Source organism: Nycticebus coucang, chromosome 21 (genome assembly GCF_027406575.1).
Source record: "Nycticebus coucang isolate mNycCou1 chromosome 21, mNycCou1.pri, whole genome shotgun sequence".
Lineage (NCBI taxonomy): Eukaryota > Metazoa > Chordata > Mammalia > Primates > Lorisidae > Nycticebus > Nycticebus coucang.
This window is the reverse complement of record NC_069800.1, coordinates 32672569-32690614: the sequence shown is the minus strand read 5'-3', so window position 1 is coordinate 32690614 and position 18046 is coordinate 32672569. Positions and strand designations below refer to the sequence as shown.

General features: G+C 42.4%; 1 protein-coding gene across 2 annotated transcripts in view; it reads right to left on the bottom strand.

Moving 5' to 3' along the window:
• The window catches only part of GPCPD1 (glycerophosphocholine phosphodiesterase 1), a 65823-nt gene extending 52648 nt beyond the window's left edge, over positions 1–13175 (bottom strand). The window contains exons 1-3 of one of the 2 annotated variants that reach the window (XM_053573947.1): positions 12999–13175; positions 10117–10193; positions 4734–4830 (exon numbers count right to left, since the gene is read on the bottom strand). In XM_053573947.1, the coding sequence (XP_053429922.1) occupies positions 4734–4830; positions 10117–10165 (146 nt within the window). In that variant the 5' untranslated portion in view covers positions 10166–10193; positions 12999–13175. The remainder of the gene's footprint in view (positions 1–4733; positions 4831–10116; positions 10194–12998) is intronic. The other variant, XM_053573948.1, reaches the window with a different exon arrangement.
• Between the last annotated feature and the right edge of the window lie 4871 nt (positions 13176–18046).

Here is an 18046-nt window from a genome sequence, read left to right as displayed (position 1 = left end):
TTGTTCTGTCCTGCCCTAGCCAAGCAATCAATAGCAATCAATCTATATCTTGTTTCAGCTCCATGTCTTCCTCTGAATCACACTATGCTAACAGAAGCTAAGACTTTGATTCAACAGCTGCCTCCAAGTGAAGAATGCACAATTCTTAACTGTAACTGATTTTTATAATAGCTTCAGATCATAAACCAATTACAGTAGAACTTCCATACTTGACCACCTCCCTACATTGACCACCTCCTTAAGTTGACCTAACTCTCATAAACCTGGACATGCATCACATGATGTATCAGATAGTAACCTAGATCCTTATGCTGACCACCTCTATAGGTTGACCAATTTGTTACAGTCCCTTGGGTGGTCAACTTATAGAGACTCTACTGTATATCCAAAGTGTGGTCCCAAAACCCGTAGTATAAGCTGAAAGTTTCTTAGAAATGCAAGTTACCAGGCCCAGACCAATCCTATTGAATTAGAAACTTTGGGGGTAAGGGCCCAGAAATCTGTACTTTAACAAGCCTCCAGGTGGCTCTCATGAACACTTATGTTGAGAACCACTGTCATAGACCATTACCCAAACATTACTTCAGCATGAGTAGTTCAGTGAGTAAACAGCAACTCCAAATGTTCTTCCTTGATGCCAGATAGCTAACACTGCTCTCCACCTAGCCCCACTAAGACACCTTCTAGGACATTATCCCTACCCTGATGTAATCCTGGTTCCTAACAAAATACAAGCATACCTTGTTTTATTGCACTTCGCTTCATCATATGTGGCAGATACAGCATTTTTGTTTTTTACAAATTGAAGGTCTGTGGCAACCCTGGGTTGAGCAAGTCTCTGGTGCCACTTTTCCAACAGCATGTGCTCACTTCATGACTGTGTCAAATTTTGGTGATTCTCACAATATTTCATTGGTGATTACAAGCTACAGAGAAATCTTTCATGGAAAGAGTTGCCTCATTTTAAAAAACTGCCACTGCCACCCTAAGCTTCAGCAACCACCACACTGATCAGTCAGCAACCATCAACACTGAGGCAAGACTCCACCAGCATAAAGACCACAACTCGCTGAAGGCTCACATGGCTATTTGCATTTTTTAGCAATAAAGTATTTTTTAATTAAAAAACTCAACAGACTATGTAACTGTAATATGCATCAGGAAACAAAAAAGTTCACATGACCCACTTTATGGCAATATTTGCTTTATTGCAGTGGTCTGGGAAGCTAAATCCACATCTCTCTGAGGTAGGCCTGTATCTACTACCAACTGTCCAGGTGGTCCTAGTTTGAACAATCATGTGAATCTGGTAGTAATAAAATAATATGCCCTGCTCCACTCTGTAAGCTCCCAATTATACAAACTTGGAATGGTGCCTGGTCATATGTAAACTGGTAAAACTTTACAGAGCCCTCACACATCCATGGCTGGTTACAAATCACCACTGTAAAGAAAGAATAGCAAATACCTGGCACCCGTGCCCCTACTTCTCCCTGATAAGCCTTAGAATCCTTTTCAACACAGGCCTCCAGGCAGAACGTATCAATTTTCAGAGTAGAAATCTGCCATCTCTGCTACACACACACAAAGCTAATTTCCAGTACTGTCTCAAGAAAACAGCCAGAGTATGTGACACTAGCCCAGATGCGTTAGATGTGGCCAGTAGAATTAGTGGTAAGAGTCGAAAATGTGCTTGGGGCCCCTTCTCATCCACTATTTCTCAATCTCCAGGAATAGGATCTAGTCTTTTTTTTTATTATTATATCCTCCCTAGTGATTCTAATGTGTACTCCTGGTTAAAAACCACTAAAATGGTCAGGCATGCTGGCTCATGCTATAATCTATCCTAGCACCTTGGGAGGCCGAGACAGGAAGATAACTAGAGGTCAGGTGTTCAAGACCAACCCAGACAACACAGCAAGACCTTGTCATCGCTTGAGCCCAGGAGCTGGAGGTTGCTGTGAGCTGCGATGGCACAGCACTCTACCCAGGGTGACAGCCTGAGGCTCTGTCTCAAAAAAATAAAAGAAAATTAGCTATGGTGGCTTGGCGCCTGTGGCTCAGGCGGCTAAAGCACCAGCCACATACAGCAGAGCTGGCGGGTTCAAATCCAGCCTGGCCCACCAAACCACAATGACAACTACAACCAAAAAGTAGCTGGGTGTTGTGGCGGGAGCCTGTAGTCCCAGCTACCTGGGAGGCTGAGGCAAGAGAATTGCTTAAGCCCAGGAGTTGGAGGTTGCTGTGAGCTGTGATGCCACGGCACTCTCCCAGGGCAACAGCTTGAGGCTCTGTCTCAAAAAAAAAAAAAAAGAAGGAAAGAAAAAAAATTAGCTATGGTGTTAAACACCTGTAGTCTTAGCTACTCAAGAGGGTAAGGTAGGTTAAAGTGAGCTATGGTTGAGCCACTAAACTCTAACCATGGCAACAGAGACCTCATCTCTTAAATAAAAACGCTAAAATGAAAATAAGAAATGAGACAGCAAAGCAATGAGTCTTCCTACTCTACTTCTAAGCAAATACAGCAAAATTAAGAATGAACCACAATGGCTCAGTAAAAACTGAATATAATCTGACAATATTCAAGAAAAACCAGGAAAGCAGGGCAGTGAGGTGGTTTAGCACAGCTGCCTAATTTTGAATTGCCCTCACATCCTCTCCTAAAGTACCATAAGATCTTACAAGGAGACCAGATAAAATCACAAGTGACCGGCATCTTCAGCATTATTAGGAAATAATACTGCAACTTTCCAGTTATCTGTGAGCAGAAAAAAATTCCAACCTGGAGAGCCAGTGAGGGAAGAGTTGAGAGAGTACCAAAGAGGAACACAGGACTTAGATGTAAAGTCCACTGAATGCCACACAGACACAATTCTAAAACAGAAGAATGTTGTCTAAAGGCAAACAGATTCTCTTGTGTCACCTATTTCCTTTCTCCCAGTAAGACACTGTTTATCTATTACACATGAATCAATTCTACTTCAGTGCACATAATCGATGTAAAACTGGCTGGTCCTTTAAGGTAGTGAAATGTTTTCTTGTTCTATTCACATCACTTTGACCAAGTTGGCTGAAATAGACTTAAGGCAGGTAGAGGTGCTTTTAGCAACAAGTTCAGAAAGATACAAGGTTTCAGTTCAGACAAGAGGGGTAGATGTGCAATCAAAGAAGAAATAGCCACTTGAAGGGAGTAACTAATCTGTGAATAACAGTTAACTGCAGAAGGGCCACTGACACCAAGTCTTCCTTTTCCCTGTCCACTGCACCCATATCAAGTTTAGCTAGACTTAATGATACTAGGGATATACTTCTTTACATTAGCTAAGACATCTAAGTATGTGTTCCACTCTTTCTGCACCTTTTAATACCATACTAGATTAGGCAATTAAGTTCACTAACTCACCCTGGAAAAAGTGCTACTTACCTCATTGCTGAATATTACTACAGTTACCTGTGAAGTACGTGGCCTTGGGGACCATAGTGATGGCCATTCCAGAAAAAGAGTTCCAAAATTGCTTTGAAAGATGAACAAGGTTAACATTGGTGTATAACTTCCCAAGGGAAGTACTTCAAAGGCGACTACCATAATATTCAGCACTTGTTCTAGGATAGGCTCATGAACCTGACTTTCCAACCTCATATACTTATCAGGAAAATATATAGGCAAAAACAAAAACTAATTAGATTTCTTATCAAGAATATATACTGGCTCCGTGCCCATAGCTCAGTGATTAGGGTGCTGGCCACATGCATGGGGGGCTGGTAGGTTTGAAACCAGCCTGGGCCTGCTAAACAAACAAAAAAATAGCCAGGCATTATGGCAGGTGCCTGTAGTCCCAGCTACTTGGAAGACTGAGGCAAGAGAATTGCTTGAGTCCAAGAGTTTGAGGTTGCTGTGAGCTGTGATGCCATGGCAGGTAGGTTGACATAGTGAGAAACTCAATCTAAAAAAAAAATAACACATACTGAGGAGCTGAGTGCAATGGGCTCACGCCTATAATCCTAGCACTCTGGGAGGCCAAGCGGGTGGAGTGTTTGAGCTCAGGAGTTTGAAAGCAGCCTAAGCAAGGGCGAGACCTCAATTCTACTAAAAATAGAAAAACTAGCATGGCGCCTGTGGCTCAGGGAGTAGGGCACCAGCCCCATATACCGAGGGTGGTGGGTTCAAAATAGGCCCTGGCCAAACTGCAAGAAAAAATAGCCAGGCATCGTGGCGGGCACCTGTAGTCCCAGCTACTCGGAAGGCTGAGGCAAGAGAATCCCCTAAGCCCAAGAGCTAGAGGTTGCTGTGAGCAATGATGCCACTGTACTCTACGGAGTGAAGGGCTGAGTGCAGTGGGCTCACACCCTACCAGGGGTGACAAAGTAAGACTCTGTCTCTAAAAAAAAAATAAATAAATAAAATAGAAAAATTACCCGGGTGCAGTGGCAGGTAGAAGACTGCTCAAAAGAGAATGCCTAAAAGTTAAAAAATAATAATATAGCCTATTATTTATAAATGTGGTGATAAGTACCTAAATACCAGTCAAGAATTGAGTGGCAGAGATTAAGGAACAGGGGAAACTGTTTTTTCCACGCAAACTTTGCAAACCTATTTCACTCTTTCAACTATGCAAATTTGACAACTCTGACAAAAATTAAAACTAAAAGAAAACCACCAAGGTATCTCAGAAGCCCCTGAATTTACCATCTGAATATTGCAGTTACTCCGTAACTGGTATTTCCATGCCTACCTTTCGCCTATCTCATTCTCTGGAAGAAGAGCCACAGCATTTTGAGAACTCCAGTTTCCCAAAGCATCACAGCTTCCACATATTGCAAAAACTTCTCCTAAAGAAACAGATCAGTTACCAGGAAATAAGTAAAAAGAAAGCTTCAAATTTTAGTTTCAAGAAGCAAGAGCAGTCAGTCACATGAGTGAGTTCAATTGAATCTGACCTCTCCTTTAGCACATGGAAGAGCCTCACTGGTAGGCACGTGTTTGGGTCCAGTTACCACACTAGCACCTGCATATTTACAGGTAGGGAAAACATAAAAATATACTTTTCTTCATCCATTCAACTACATATTAAGCCAGTTAACAAGTACCAAAGAATACAAAATAATCAAACTATAGTACCCACCTTCAAGGCAGTTTCCATTTAAAGAGGCAAACACTAAATACATATTAAGTATTCTACAGAAATAATCAATTTTTTTTTTTTTTTGTAGAAACAGAGTCATACTTTATGGCCCCTTGGTAGAGTGCGGGGGCATCACACAGCTCATAGCAACCTCCAACTCCTGGGCTTAGGCGATTCTCTTGCCTCAGCCTCCCCAGTAGCTGGGACTACAGGCGCCTGCCACAATGCCCGGCTATTTTTTGTTGCAATTTGGCTGGGGCTAGGTTTGAACCCGCCACCCTCAGTATATGGGGCCGGCGCCTTACAGACTGAGTTATAGGCACCACCCGAAATAATCAATATTTTTGAGGAACTATTAACAATCTAAAAATCAAGACCACTATTAATGGGATAGTAGTAATTAAAAACCCCACAAAACAAAAATTTACATAGTGAAAAACACAGTACTTCTTACTGATACAACTAACGACTATCATTTCTTCTGAACACTTCTCATCAAAAGACTTTAAAACCTGGCCACGGGCGGCGCCTGCGGTTCAAAGGAGAAGGGCGCTGGCCTCATATACAGGAGGTGATGGGTTCAAAACCAGCCCCAGCCAAAAAAGAAAAAATAAATAAATAAATAAAATAAAAAATAAAAGTTGGCCAGGCATGCTAGCTCCCACCTATAATCCCAGCACTTTGGGAGACAGAGGTGGGAAGATCACTGGAGCCCCAAATTCAAGACCAGCATGAGCAATGTAGCAACACCTCACCTCTACAAAAATTCAGCCAGGTGTGGTAATGCACCTGTAGACCTAGCTATCTGGGAGGCTGAGGCAGGAAGATCACTTGAGCCAAAGAACACCAAGCTACAGTAAGCTACGGTTGTGCCACTGCACTCCAGTTTGGGTGACAGAGATCCTGTCTCAAAAAATAAAAGACTTTTTAAAAGCCAACATAAAATATCCACCCCGGCCACATGCAGTGATTCAAACCTGTAATCCTAGCACTCTGGGAGACCAAGGTAGGAAGATCACTTGAGGCCAGTAGTTTTAGACAAGCCTGAGCAAGAGCAAGACCCCATCTCTACCAAAATAGAAAGAAAGAAAGAAATTAGCCAGGAGTGGTGGCTTATGACAGTTGTCCCGGCTATTCAGTAGGCCAAGGCAGGAGGATTACTTGAGCCCAAGAGTTTGAAGTTTAAGTGAGCAGCGATGGTGCCACTGTACTCTACCCAGGGCAACAGAGCTAGACACTGTCTTAAAAAGAAAAAAACGAAAAAGAAACTTTCATCTCTACTTGCTAAATTTTATATATTTAGCAGAAGTCTACAAATTCTTGTATATAAACATGCAGAAGTCTCTGACATATATCAAGACATTCTTAATTAATATAACTAAAATTCACAAAGAAAAATATAATGAATTGAATCTGAATGCTAACTTTGGTTCAAGGCAAACTCCTCCACATTCTGAGAACAACTGGGCTTGAGGCTTTACTCTAAAAAGACTAGAATTGTAGCCAGCTTAAAGCCACCTGCAGAAGCATTTTCTAAGCCTGGATTGTAACATTCCAAGTGTGATAACTATTTAGTTTTCAGGACACTAAATTCATGTGTGTGAAACACAACATAGTTAAAGATTTCATGTCCAAATATTCATCACATGTAGCCCAGTGGTTCGGGTACTGGCCATTTACACCGGGGCTGGTGGGTTCGAACTCAGCCTGGGCCTGCTAGACAATGACAACTACAACAAAAAAATAGTGTTGTAAAAAAAAAAAAAAAATAGTGTTGTGTCAGGCACATGTAGTCCCAGCTACTTGGGAGGCTGAGACAAGAGAATCACTTAAGCCCAAAAGTTTGAGGTTGCTAGAAGCTGTGATGCCACAGCACTCTACCAAGAGTGACATAGTAAGACTCTGTCTCAAAAAAAAAAAAAAAAAAATTCATCAATCCAGAAAAGTAGGGTGGCGCCTGTGGCTCAAGGAGTAGGGTGCCAGCCCCATATACCAGAGATGGCGGGTTCAAATCCAGCCCTGGCCAAAAACTGCAAAAAAAAAAATCCATAAAAGTAATTGTTTTGTTTTTTGGGGGGGATAAACAATTGAGCTAACTATAAGGCACAAATATTCATTCCCAAGATCATTATGTTGTTTGCTAGCATACGTAAGTATATAACATATGCTATGGCTCCTGGCTCTCAAAGTACAGATTACCACAAAATCACTGATTTGGGGCCATCATACATGTACTTCTTTCACAAGGGAGAGTCTCATTAAAACTTTTTTACAGAGTCAGTTATTTCTTATCCCCACCCAAAACAGCAGGCTACTTTATACTCTGAAAAGAACATAAAGCCCAAATGCAACTTGGGCAATCAGTGGTTGATTTCCTCCTGAAGGGGCTCCTGCATTTCACCACTGCCCTCCTGCAGTGTTATTTCTCCTCCTGCTGATTCCCTGGAATTACGGCTTCTGAAAAAAGGGAAACTTTTCACTAGAACAAACAGATTTCTTTCTTTAATTGGCCCTCATTTATAAAAGATTATAAAGACTCCAATGCTAAAGTAAAGCAATTTGAAAACAGTACCTCCCCATATTCTTTTTACTTATTCCCTCTAACTTCACTCACTCTGCACTTCCCACTGTCTCCACTTTCAACAGTGAATCCTTCCTCCCCTGCACTGAGAAAATCAGGTGATGGATGAGTTGAGGTGGAGAGTCTCCCCCAACATTCCCTCACTTCCCCTCTACCTCCTTGTCCCCACATATGGAGGGGACATCCACATCTACCATTACCTTCTTTCTCTCTAATCACCGAGAATAAGTGTCCCCCTCACCATGCTGAGCCTTTACAGCTAATCCTGTGCTCAGTCTATTTTCCCGACCAGGGGCAGCTCCTTTTAACTTAAACTGCCTGCCTACAACTACTCAAAAGGGTACAATATAGTTCTGCAGTGCTCTCTCCACAGAGGAGGACACACATTAGACCAGAGGTGAGCACCTGATGGAGCCAATCATCAGCTGATTAGCAACCTTCAATCTGCAGAACTCTGCCCAGTCAGGAGCAGCTGTACCAGATGACCTTACCTAAGGATTTGAACTTAGACACCCTTTCTCTCTCTCTCTCTGCCAAATGCTGTAATGAATGTTTTAACAAAGAAGTCAGGGGCGGTGCCTGTGGCTCAGTGAGTAGGGCGCTGACCCCATACGCCGAGGGTGGCAGGTTCAAACCCAGCCCCGGCCAAAACTGCAACAAAAAAAATAGCCAGGTGTTGTGGCGGGCACCTGTAGTCCCAGCTACTGGGGAGGCTGAGACAAGAGAATCACCTAAGCCCAGGAGCTGAAGGTTGCTGTGAGCTGTGAGGCCACGACACTCTACCAAGGGCGATAAAGTGAAACTCTGTCTCTACAAAAAAAAAGAAAAAAACAAAGAAGTCAGAAGTAATGTAGGTCAGTCTGGCTGCAGTGGCTCATGCTTGTAATCCTACCACTCTGGGAGGCCGAAGCAGGAGGATCCCTTAAGCTCAAGAGTTCTAGACCAGCCTGAACAGGAGCAAGACTCTGTCTCAACCAAAAATAGAAAAAAACCAGCAAGGCATTGTGGCAGGTGCCTGTAGTCTCAACTTCTTGGGAGGCTGAGGCAAGAAGATAGCTGGAGCCCAGAAGTCTGAGGTTGCTATGAGCTAAGACGCCAAAGCACTCTACCCTCAGGGCAACAAGAGTGACACTCAGTCTCAAAAAAAAAAAAAAAAAAAGTAACTGACTAGGCGCCTGTGGCTCAAGTGGCTAAGGCGCCAGCCACATACACCTAAGCTGGTGGGTTCGAATCCAGCCCGGGCCCGCCAAACAACAATGACAGCTGCAACCAAAAAATCAGCCAGGCATTGTGGTGGGCGCCTGAAGTCCCAGCTATTTGGTTGGCTGAGGCAAGAGAATCGCTTAAGCCCAAGAGTTGGAGGTAACTGTGAGCTGTGATGCCATAGCACTCTACCCAGGGCAACAGCTTGAGGCTCTGTCTCAAAAAAAAAAGTAACATGAACCTTCCATTCTTTGAACACATATATACTGTGCTCCTGCTCTGAGCCAAATACTGTGCTAAGTACAAGAATTCAAAATAAATAAGACATGGTCATGCTTTCTTTTTTTTTTTTTTTGTGATTTTTTGGCCGGGGCTGGGTTTGAACCGCCACCTCCGGCATATGGGACCGGCGCCCTACTCCTTGAGCCACAGGCGCTGCCCGACATGGTCATGTTTTCAATCTGTAATCTGTCCACAAACAATATTACTCAAATAATTCTATAAAATCTCTTAAAAGTGCTAAAAAAAAATAGTACTAAAAGCCTAAGAGAATTTCACAGGCACTCTAACCTAGTGAAATGTGGAATTTGGAGGTGGGGGCAGGAGGAGAACCTGGGGGTGGGCACAAATCTAGGTAGATGTCCCAAAGAAGGAAGGAATGTAGCAGATTTGAAGAACTGAAAGAAAGGCCAGTATAACCAGAGTATATAAGACAGGAAGGTATACAACCCAGGTGTAATACTGTTTGGACACGCTATCTTATACTAAAATTGTTTCATAGTCCTTAATAGAAAAAGGAGATATTCACAAGAACAAAGTTATCGCAACCAAATATTTTACCAACTTCTTGCACTAGTAAAATTCCCCTCATTTCCTTGATATCGTAGCCTAATTATCTCTGTCCTATGGAAAATTAAATAAATTCACAGCTTTCTTGGAAAACATGAGATTAAGATACTTAGCTGAACAGTGATAAAGAGGAAAAATTACAAATTAAAAAAAGGAACAAAGAGGATAAGATACTTAGTATATGGGGAGGTTTGTTATTGAGTTTATTATACTCTGAGTACATTTCTAGTATCAGTCAAGACCTAAAGATGCTTTCATCTAAAAATTAGGCCCATTCTAATAATAACACTATCTTTAAGATAATCCAGATAAGAAAAATGTTCACTTAAGACACTGTTTTAAAGTAAAACTTTACAATACCTGGCAAAAGAGTTCCTCTTATTTCAAAGGTAACCTGAGAAGGTGTCATTCTGATGGTTTTATATTAGGATGTCGTGCTAGGAAGAAAAAGAAAAAGAAAAGCTGTCATTTATAGTACAGTTCTCAACTAAGGACAATATAACCACATGATACACAGTTGATACTCAGCTATTTGTTGACCAATTTTAAGTAACTATTTTAACAAATTTAAGGGAAATTAGATGTTAATTATTCCTGCACATTAAAATCAATAGCTGCTACACAATTATCTCTAGATTTCTACTGCATTAAGACAAATGGAAAGGTTACATAAATTTACATAAAAATCAACTGATAATTAATATTGAGACTTTCATTCCTAAAGTTGTTTATAAAAATGACTATAGTACCTCTGCAGTAAATAGCTGCAATAAATGTACTATACAAAGCTATAGACACAAGCACAAAACCCCCTCCAGAAATCCTCCCCAAAAGTCAACAAATCATTTACAACTTGAACTGCCAAAAGTCAAGCAATCTGGTTTAATATCCACTACCCCCAAATTTACTGCCATACCAAATAAAAGCCTAGGGAGCTCCTCCAATTGCAATTTACTTGATCAGGGACAGAGGCCAAAATTCTGATGCAGGACTGAAGTGTACAATTTTCGCACCACCAAAACAGCAACGACAAAGTAAAAACTGTTCTATTGTGGAACCAAAACTTTATACACCCATCCATACTTCCTCTTCCAAACAAGGAGAAAACATCCCAATTTGGAGCTGGGAGGTCTTCTAGATAGTCATAAAACAAGAGTAAGATGGAAAAATGCTTGTCATTGTATACCCATGAGCTGACCAAATAAATTATTTTACCAACTCGCTTTTTATCTCAGACTATACTTCCTAAGACAGGTATTTGTTGTTGTTATTTTTTATTTTAATACAACCTCTGTCTTGCACTTTTTGAAGATAAATTTCAAGTAGTACTTAACATTATTTTAACCCTTTTAAAGACATAGGCAATTAATAAAACATGATATTGTAATTAATTTATATTTTTAAAAATTTCAAAGCTCACACTACCCAGTAAAATACATTTCACTCTATTCTTTTTATCAAATTAGCTTATCCAATACATGACATTACTGATTTACCAGCTTGGGGAACAAAAGGGAAATTTAAGTAAATGAAGGTACAGGAACATCTAGTTTTGAGCTAAACTGAAGTCAGCTATTTTTAAAGTGTGTTTTTCTGGCCAAATGAACATCTCTAGTTTCCTTCAAATTTTTTTTCAAGGGGAAAAGCTGTTTCCCAATCTCCTTGCTCTTTCCTAGACCCCAGCAGCTTTAATCCTCATAAGTATATTGAAGAAATATATGAAATGCTCACATTTCCCTTAGTTAATTTTTTCTCATCTTGGTGGAGGATTATTATGACCCACTATTCTGATTCCAGCATACTTTAGGCCAATATTTTATCAACTGTATGCAGACACTAGTAGATTTTTATTACGAAAACATTTATAAAGTAGATTTCAATAAGCCAAGTTACCTCCTTGATCAACTTTCTGAAACACAGTAACATTTCCCCAAATGTTTTCCATTTCACTTTATCTTGATGTTATTTTCTCATAGATATACATTTTGCCTGCTTAAATTATACACAAAAATCTGATTCACCAACCTAGTTTTTGGACATATCAAATCTTACCCACTTGGCCACTTTCAATTTTGTGGTCATTATTTCCAAATCCAACTTGCCTACATTTTATTCTTCAGATTTAAATTTTACATTGAATACTGGTTCTAATTCTTGGTCCTCCCTAGTTCTTAAATATAGGAATGCATTGGACCCTGTGCAGCTTTACCTCTGTTTGCTTTATTTTGTGTTATTTGTATCCACAACATTAAGAACCTTGGAAAGACAAACTGATAGCTTGTATTTAATTTCTTAGCTAAGTCACAACTGTCAGAGAAGTAGCAAGAAGCAGCGGCATGAAGGAAGGGGTAGGTAGTTTGCAGGAGCTGCCGCAGAAATAGGGAGGAAGGCGACAGAGGAGTATGAAGAAAACACCAGGTCCAAACATCCTGTCTGGTGCGCGCAGTTCCTCTGTGCTGGTGCTACATGAGACTTAACAAGGTGAAAAAATTCTCTACAACTCGTGCATGATTTCCTTTACAACGAGGCAGTGGAGTCTGGGGAGGGGCTGACGCAACACCTAATTGACGGAGGCTTTCTCCCTGTAGTCAGCAAGGCAGTGTGAAGCGCTTTGGGGAGAAGGCAGCGGTCTTAAAATTTTATCGAGGGCACCGATGACTATCCTGGAACATTTTCCTAGGAAACTAAAGCACTGCGGTTTTTCAGAATAACTGAGTTATACAAGCATGCCCTAGGCTAGTGTGCAGACAATTTCAGGAAATAAGCAGTTGTCAAAACACTATGAATTACTTAAGGACAGAGAGCGATGATGGGCCAGGGGAATGCCGCGCGGAAGAGGTTCCCAGAGGACTTTACCTTCAATTTTTTGTGCCTTTGTTCCTTAACTTAGTAATTAGCATCTTCGCGGTGGTCCTATGCTCTAGGCACTGTGGTATACCTAAAGCACTTCAGATACTTTCAAGAAAGCACCTAAGCACCAGGCAGCCCAGAGGAATCGTGGCAGCGAACAAAACTCGAATGATGCCTCCTACTCACTGACTTACAGCAGCCAACGTCAAGGCCGCTGCTCCCCTGAGGCCAGCGCCCGAGTCGACCCGGTCCGGCACCGGGGACCCCGTCCGTCCCCCGGCCCGGCGACCCCAGGCCCGCGGCCGCCCTGACAGCTTGGGCCGCCACATGGGCGGCTGCCGTGGCCCCCACACCCCACGTCCGCCCGACCCGGCCCGGCCCGCCCGCCTCACCTGCTGGGTCTGCGGGTCCGCGCTGCCGCCACCGCCGCGCCCGAGAGCGAGGGCCGCGGGCCGAGATGCTGGGCGCCCGCCGTCCGCGCCTCGCCAGCGCTCCCCCAGGCGGCCCGCGGCGGCGCCGAGCGGCAGGAAGCAGCTCCGCTCAAACCGGTTTCAGCTGCTCCAGACCAAACCGCCAGGCCACCCGCGGGGCGGGGCCAGAGGGAGGCAGGGCGGGGCCTGACGTCACGTTCGGCGCGTCTCAGCCAATCGGCGGCCGCGTAGGGGGGCGGGCTCTCAAGTTCCTGGAGTGGACTAGTGGCTTTGGCTGGGTATCCCCGGCGTGACCTGCCGCCTGTCCCTTACGCCTACCCCGGCCGGTGGGCCCGCCCGGAGAAGTGCCTCATAGCGTGGTCCTCCGAAACTGCCCTAGGAACAACCAAGTGTGGAGGCTGGAGCAGCAGTTCTGAATTGCACTTTTTCCTCCGTTTGAAAACGAGAGAAATTAGTAGGACTGATGTTTTCTGGGAACTTTCTGTTACAAAACGACAGTCACCGTTAGATCAAATCCTTAAAGTTGAAAACAAATGGTTAGGTCACCTAATCGTTGGGAGTTTATACCTTTGCTACGCGAAGTGTGGTCTACAGCACCTGGGAGCAGCTAGAATTGCAGACTCACAGGCCCATCACAAACCTGTCTAATCAAATTGCTTTTAGCTACATCCCCATGTTATTGGTACGCAAATAAAGTTAAAAGGGACGTTTCTGAAAACAGACCCTCATTGAAAAAGTCCTAGTTCTTTATTTTCTGAAAAATATGGGCCCTGTCAAAATTGTTTTAAAAGCAATTTTTTTCCCCTTTGATGCCGCCCCCCCCCAAATTATTCAGTATTTGCCACTTACCTAAGTTAAACTGTTACGAGCATCAAAGTACTTAAATTCTGGTTAAGTACAGTGTACTTAAATTCTGGTTAAGTACAATGTAAAATTATGTTATCAAATTTCATTTAAATCAACCGAGGTATTGAAAAGTAAAAAGAACCACCTTTTCAAGTTCTATTACAGTAAGACCTCAAGTTTCAAGTTGGTTCCAATGGGCCTCTTGAAAAGGTATTTGGAATAGATGATTTCCAAGTATAAACAGTTAATGGTCTTATAAATCAGATTGTTCCTGACCAAACTTGATATTTGAGCTTGAATTGCAGTTAAATAATTATTAAGCGCCTTCTGTCACTGAAAAGGAACCCAAACTCTGTGTAATTTAAAAAGGTTTATTCACAATAGTTCACCCTGTAATCCTCACACTCTGGGAGTCTGTGGTGGGTGGACTGCCTGAGCTCAGGAGCTAGAGACCAGCCTGAGCCAGAGAGAGACCTCATCTCCAAAAATAGCCCGGCGCTGTGAGGCTGAGGCAAGAGAATCTCTTAAGCCCAAGAGTTTGAGGTTGCTGTGAGCTGTGACAACATAGCACTATACTGAGGGCTACAAATAGGTGCAACCATGACCTGAAAAGCCACATCCAAGAAGCCTTAAGTGGTCTCCCCATGATTGGGTTATAGCTTGGTTTTATTCATTTCAAGGAGATAGGAATTATACATAAAGTCATAAATCAATACATTGGTTTGGCCAGAAAAGGTAAGACATCTCAAAGCAGGGAAGTACAGGTGCTAAGTGGGTTTAGGGATTCTTTGATTTGCGTTTGATTAAAGAAATTAAGCTTTGAATGGTTGGAATTTTTAAATTGAGATAAGTTAGTCTATTAATCAGAGACAAGCCACCACATATATACTTAGACTCAAGTGCTCTGTTAGGTAAATCGAAGACCTACAGATGCAGTTTAAGCTTTGTCTTTGCCTTAGGCCTGTTAAAGAGTTACAAAGGGTATCTTCAAGGACAGAAAGGGGTATATTGAGGCATGTTGACCTGCCTTCTGGTGGTGAGCAACTCAGCTTTAGCCTATTGCTGGGGTCCCCTTGGCCAAGAAAGGTCTGTTCAGTTGGCTGGAGGACTTAAGATTTTACCTGAGTTCACATTGCCTTGTGCTTAATTTAAAATTTCTTAAAGCAATAAAATTTCCTTCTAGTTATGTACTATTATCTGTTAACGCATAAAAATGAGATCTTGTGGGGCTAGTTTCAGACAAATAGGGTAACATTTCATTATTTAATCAAATAATGCAATGAATTTTAAATATTTTGTAAAATTCAAACATATGGAGCTATTCTGGAAATAATGAGATAAGACCGAAATTAATCTCATTAACCATGAAAAGTTACAAACATTCCTGGCCAGGCATGGTGGCTCACACCTATAATCCTAGCACTCTGGAAGGCCAAGACAGGTGGATTACCTGAGCTCACAAGTTCTAGACCCCATCTGTAAAAATAGCCAGGCATTGTGGCGAGCACCTGTAGTCTCAGCTACTTAGGAGGGTGAGGCAAGAGGATCACTTGAGCTCAAGAGTCTGAGGTTGCTGTGATCTATGACGCCATGGCACTCTACCAAGGGTGACAAAGTAAGACTGTCTCAAAACAAAAAAGTTACATTCATTCCTAAATAACTTACAGTTGACTTAATTCTTCTGCTCTTGTTCATACTTAAGTGATGAAATTTTTTTTTAAGAGACAGAGTCTCACGTTGTCACCCTTGGTAGAGTTCTGTGATGTCACAGCTCACAGCAACCTCCAACTCCTGTTAGGCAATTCTCTTGCATCAGCCTCCTGAGTAGCTAGGACTACAGGCACCAACCAGGATTTGTGGGCGGCTATTTTTTGTTGCAGTTTGGCCAGGGCCAGGTTTGAACCTGCCACCCTTGGTTTATGGGGCCAGCGCCCTACTCACTGAGCCACAGGCACCGCCCAAGTGATGAATTTTTTTCATAAGAGTTTGCTTCCTTTAAATGTGTACAGTAGGTCTTTATTTTCCTGTACTCGCTATTTAGTGAAGCTATTATTTGCCAAATATTTATAGTTCAAGTTCATAGACCTAATTCATGCTCTTTCCCTGCATCCTCTTGAAATGACAGAAGGGAGAAAGGACATTAAGAAAGGAGCTTCAAAAAGCATGGAAAGAAAGTCTGGGGGCGGCGCCTGTGGCTCAGTCTGTAATGCGCCGGCCCCATATACCGAGGGTGGCGGGTTCAAACCTGGTCCCGGCTAAACTGCAACCAAAAAAATAGCTGGGCGTTGTGGTGGGCACCTGTAGTCCCAGCTACTTGGGAGGCTGAGGCAGGAGAATCGCTTAAGCCCAGGAGTTGGAGGTTGCTGTGAGCTGTGTGAGGCCACGGCACTCTACCGAGGGTGATAAAGTGAGACTCTGTCTCTACAAAAAAAAAAAAAAAAAAAAAAAAAAAAAAAGAGGGTGGCGCCTGTGGCTCAAGGAGTAGGGTTCCGGTCCCATATGCCGGAGGTGGCAGGTTCAAACCCAGCCCCGGCCAAAAACCAAAAAATAAATAAATAAATAAATAAATTTCAGTGACTATTAGGAACATATCTACCATCAATTAAATCCTATTAAAAAAAAAAAAAAAAAGAAAGTCTGGCCTAAGGAACACAGAAGTCTGGGGGGCCCATAAGAATGTGGGTACAAGATAACATAGGAAACCAATGACCAATAGAAAGAGACAATAATCAATGACCAATAGGAAAGAGCAGTAATGCCTGGAGGTGCAAAGAAGCCAATGAAAGACTGGCAACCAATTTAACTGAGAGGAAGAGATGCTTATACTCTGCACTATGTTTGCATCTGTCTCTTGCTCACCTTCTGTTTATTATGAGCAGAACTTATTTCCAACTCTCTTTGGAAGTTCTCTAAACTTTCCCTTTGTTCTTCTTACATAAAATTTCTCTTTGTTGCCCTGAGACTTGTGTAGGTTCCTTTTATTGCCTGTGCTGCTCCAGTTTTATTTTCTGTTTCCATTCATTTTTGTTGTTGTTGTTGTTTTGTAGAGACAGAGTCTCACTTTATGGCCCTCGGTAGAGTGCCATGGCATCACACAGCTCCAACCTCCAACTCCTGGGCCTAAGCGATTCTCTTGCCTCAGCCTCCCGAGTAGCTGGGACTACAGGCGCCCACCACAACGCCCAGCTATTTTTTGATTGCAGTTCAGCCAGGGCCGGTTTGAACCCGCCACCCTCGGTATATTGGGCTGGGGCCTTACCGACTGAGCCACAGGCGCCGCCCCTGTTTCCATTCATTTTTGCTTTCAATTACTGCCATGCTTGGTTTAATTTTCTAGCTCAGCTAAGTAATCAAAACAGGTCAACTGTGTTCAGGGAGCTAGGACCCTCAACCCCCAACAAGAAAAATTATACATATTCAAAAGGATGCCATCATTGGGCCAGAAATTGAGAAATATGAGAATAGCATTACGTAATGGGCAAAGAAACCTAGATCCACCCAGGAGAAGAAATGTCATTTTACATTTGAAAATGCTATTTTATACAATGATGGTTAGAAACTCTTTGATAATGCAATGTATTTCAGATTATTCCATATTCACACTACTCTGATGAGGATTTTTTTTTTTTTTCAGCTTTTGTTTTTGGCCGGGGCTGGGTTTGAACCTGCCACCTCCAGCATATGGGGCCAGCGCCCTACTCTGTTGAGCCACAGGGGCCACCCTCTGATTAGGATATTAAAGTAGAACATAGATAAACATCCCTATCTCCTGCCACTTTTGTGTAATATTGTAACTTTTCATGGTTAATGAGATTAATTTAGGTCTTACCTCATTGTTTCCAGAATAGCTCCATGTGTTTGAATTTTATAAAATATTTAATATTCATTGATTAAATAATGAAATGTTATTCCATTTGTCTGAATCTAGCACCACAAGATCTCATGTTTATGCTTTATTTATTTATTTATTTATTTACAGACAGAGTCTCACTCTGTCACCCTGGGTGGAGTGCCTAGGTGTCATCGCTCAGAGCAAGCTCAAACCCTGGGTTCAACCAATCCTCTTGCGTGAGCCTCCTGAGTAGCTGGGACTACAGGCACATGTCAGGATGCCTGACTAGTTTTTTCTATTTTTGGTAGAGACAAGGTCTCACTCTTGCTCA